Source organism: Parasteatoda tepidariorum, chromosome 9, assembly GCF_043381705.1.
Source record: "Parasteatoda tepidariorum isolate YZ-2023 chromosome 9, CAS_Ptep_4.0, whole genome shotgun sequence".
NCBI classification, from domain to species: Eukaryota; Metazoa; Arthropoda; class Arachnida; order Araneae; family Theridiidae; genus Parasteatoda; species Parasteatoda tepidariorum.
The window spans coordinates 10974676-10978373 of record NC_092212.1 but is presented as its reverse complement, the minus strand read 5'-3'; the positions used below and the strand labels follow the sequence as shown (position 1 = coordinate 10978373).

The 3698-nt window shown below is 28.0% G+C and overlaps 1 protein-coding gene across 1 annotated transcript in view; it reads right to left on the bottom strand.

Moving 5' to 3' along the window:
• Positions 1 to 2268: 2268 nt before the first annotated feature.
• The window catches only part of LOC107442608 (ribosomal protein S23), a 6952-nt gene continuing 5522 nt past the window's right edge, over positions 2269 to 3698 (bottom strand). Inside the window, exon 4 of the mRNA XM_043054066.2 lies at positions 2269 to 2451. Coding sequence (XP_042910000.1) covers positions 2305 to 2451 — 147 coding nt within the window. The 3' untranslated portion in view covers positions 2269 to 2304. The remainder of the gene's footprint in view (positions 2452 to 3698) is intronic.

Genomic DNA, 3698 nt, shown 5'->3' with positions numbered 1-3698 from the left:
TCTGCATACCTGCCAACTTTTACGCATTTGGCGTAAAATTTTATTTTCATATTTAAAGTGGTAGTAAATATATACTATTTTTTCTTTTATAAACTTATATTTTAAATGATTTTGATCACTACTATTCTTAAAAAAATTAAGTAAATATATTAATATGTGTTACCATCATGGTTGAAGACTAAGGCCTTTTCAAAAACGATGTATTTTTCTGCTTAAAATTGAAATTTTAATTCCATTTTAATACCACTGTGAAAAATCATAATGGAAGGTACTAAAAGTTGGCAGGTATGGAGATAGCAATTTTATTCCTTACTATACAAAATTGATTTGACATTTGTCGATTTTTTTCACTAAATTCTAATAAATTACCCAGCATCTAAATCATTGAGTTATACCCTTTTTTTAAAAAAAAACTAAATAACTGCCTAATGTCCCTCATCCGTATATATAAAAGGCAAAGAACGCACTATTTCTGCCATTTCCCAGAAGAGAGGTAAAACTTTGAAATGCGTGTTCTTTATGACGTATGCAATATATCGAAATACTATATAAGTCCCATTTTGATATAATTAACCTAATTGTTAGTAATGCTAAATAACAAGTTTTAACCTAAATAGAAGTTTAAAATTTCAGTTATGAAATCTTTTATCTGGTAAATTGCACTAATTGTTGGTAATATTCATCAACATAGGATCCTCAAATTTGAATCTTGTTCTTCGAATAGAAAAACTATAAAAAAAAAAAAAAATTCTTAATATTTTAATTTATCTAAAAACTTTGCAATAATTAGCTTAATTGACTGTAAAGCTTACTAACACGTTTTTATCAAAACGGAGGAGTCAAATTTGGACCAACTTTACTAATCTTTTGTAGCTGAATTGCATACTTATGCTCAATTAAATACTTATCTATTTTTTACTTTCTTTTAAGGACATAGGAGTTAGTTTGAAAACAAACTTTTGTGTTAAGTGATATCATGAAAAAAACCATCATTTCTCAGTCTTAATGTTTTTTCTCGACAAATCTGTTCACTAAGTAACAGTAGTTAGAGTATTTTTCAGTTTAAATGAACTTGAACCTTTAAAAGAATTTCATGCAAATATATTACTAAGTTGACTGATTGCACCCCCAAAAATACCCATATATTAAAAGAATTCTGGATTTTCAACCCACCATTTAGCAGAAACATCGAACGCACAGGGCAAATGTTATGCGGATAGCCTGCCTTGTTTTCAAATTAATTATAGCAAATTAAATTGCTTAGAATCTTTATTTCAAATGCTTGCAAAATCTCCAAATATATTCGTACATAACACTGACTATCACACAAAACCAGCTGGGCGCAAGATAACCTATATATTCATTCAACAGTTACAGCTCTATATGGAGATTTTTATTATTTAATTTGCTTACCCTGCAACATCACAGATATTAATCTAAATAAATGTCCAGGAAAATCTTAATAAATTCAAAAAAAAATAGTCGATCTTACCTAAATTTTTAAAAATGAATGAACTTTTTTTTTTTTACCTCTTAAATTTTACAAAATAGCAATGAAGGTAAAATAAAAAAAATTTTGTTGCACTTTTTGATTGACAGTTAAATAGTACACCGTAGCCTGATTTTAATAGAGTATCAAGTATGCAATTAACGTTAAAAAACTTTTTGAAAAGAATCAGTTGACACTGCAACATTTTAAAAACCAAGAAAAGTGCTGACCAACATTACACCTTTCAACAAGTAATGGCACCTTTTACTAAGAAGCCTCAGATTCTATATTCAACGAATCATGTCACATTCAAAAAAACATTTTAGAAAAATTTAACCAGTTGATAATAATCCTAACAAAGCAAATTACATTCATAAACAGAATCAAACCCAACAATAGAGATAATTTAATTATTATTCAACCATGAACAATCTTTTCTCAAATTGGAATCTGAATAAAAAGGCAAGGATGGTGTCTTACTTTTACAAAAAGAGTATAAGGGCTGGTATCTTTTAGATAATGAGTTCGCATTTAGTGGGGTCGTAGGGTACTCGAAAATTGCTTAGGGAGAACGCTAACAATTAACTTAATAAAAAGAGATCACTAGTCACACTCTGGTATCTCATCTGCAACCGATATAAATTAAAGATATGGCAAAATACATAAAAAATAAAATCTACATTAGATCATAAACCCTTAAAGATTATACTTCCCAGATCGATAGTTTAAAATAGGGGGAAGAGGATTTAGCATGGAGAAACCAAAGAACCAACCAAAACTTGTTCAATTTTTTTTTTATTAACTTTCATTACATATTAAGATCTAGGTCTTTCTTTCTTTCCCTTATACAAAGCTAGCAATGAAACATTTGCAACTTTAACAACCTTGAACCTGACACCTGGAATATCACCTACAGCGTGACCAGCTCGACCGAAACCAGAGATCAACACTTCATCGTTTTCCTGGGAGAGAAAAGAAAGCATTAGTAACGAAAATATTTTTTTTAATTAAATGCAGACAAGTTTTAAAGCAATGAAGTGCACCATTAAATTCGGGAGGTATGTGATCCATTTACCCCCGTATTCACCGTTGACTCTGACCAATACCTCCTAGAGGAATAAAGCCTCACAACGGGTTACTATAGGCGATGATGACGTAGTAGAGTTAGGCCCAGAGGAAAACCAGTCAGGGTAGCTATTTTTTCGAAAAAATCCGAATCTGATCAAACGAGCCATTGGCGATATTCTGAAGTATTGTAACCTGTGTACGCATTCAGCCAATTGGCGAATATTTTTGATTAGAATTTGTAAACAACCGACGGTGTTCTGATGTACGCGTTCTTCGTAAAATTTATATTTATTCTACAAATGTTATAAACAGCATTAATTTAATTCTTAGTGTTATGAATAATGGTATTTAAATGCTGTGTACCAAACTGTAGAGGAAATTACAAAGTTGATGGTACAAAAGTATCTGTTTTCGGATTTCCCAAAGATGAAGAATTACGTAAGAAATGGCTTGCCGCCATACCAAGAGATTTTGAAGTTACAAAGAATTCTAAAGTGAGTAATATTTGTTTTTATTTTTAAAAATGTAATTATGATTCTTTATTATATTTTTACTTAGAGTAAATTATTTTAAATTGTGGATAAATTAATCGTAATAATTAAGTTGTTCTTATCAATCATATCGAAACTATTGTAATAAATTTTGTGTATAATGACAAAATAACTATATAGCTATTTTTATATATATATATAGTTATTTTTATAGAGTTTTATTTTATAAAAATATTAATAATTTTAGTATTTTATTAAATTTTTGCTCAAACTTTAAACATTTTTGTTTGACCATAATATATTGTAACTTATTTGATTATGAAATTTAAATCTATTAATTTTTCTACAAAAATCTATTAATTTTTCATACATGAATATAGTATGTACTATTTATTTTAAATGCACATTTAAATATTGTATTCATTTTGTTATAGGTATGTGAGATGCATTTCAAGGAAAATGACATTAGAAAAGAGATATTAAATGACATTAGAATTATTTTTAAATGCTACTGAAAGTTAAACATATATCAGTAAAATTTATGTTTACATTTTATTTATCATTTTTTGAATTTGCTATTTAATAAAATATTTATTATCTAAGGTTGCTTACTTTATTTTAGTTTATCAGTGTGACGGGTAAAAATTATA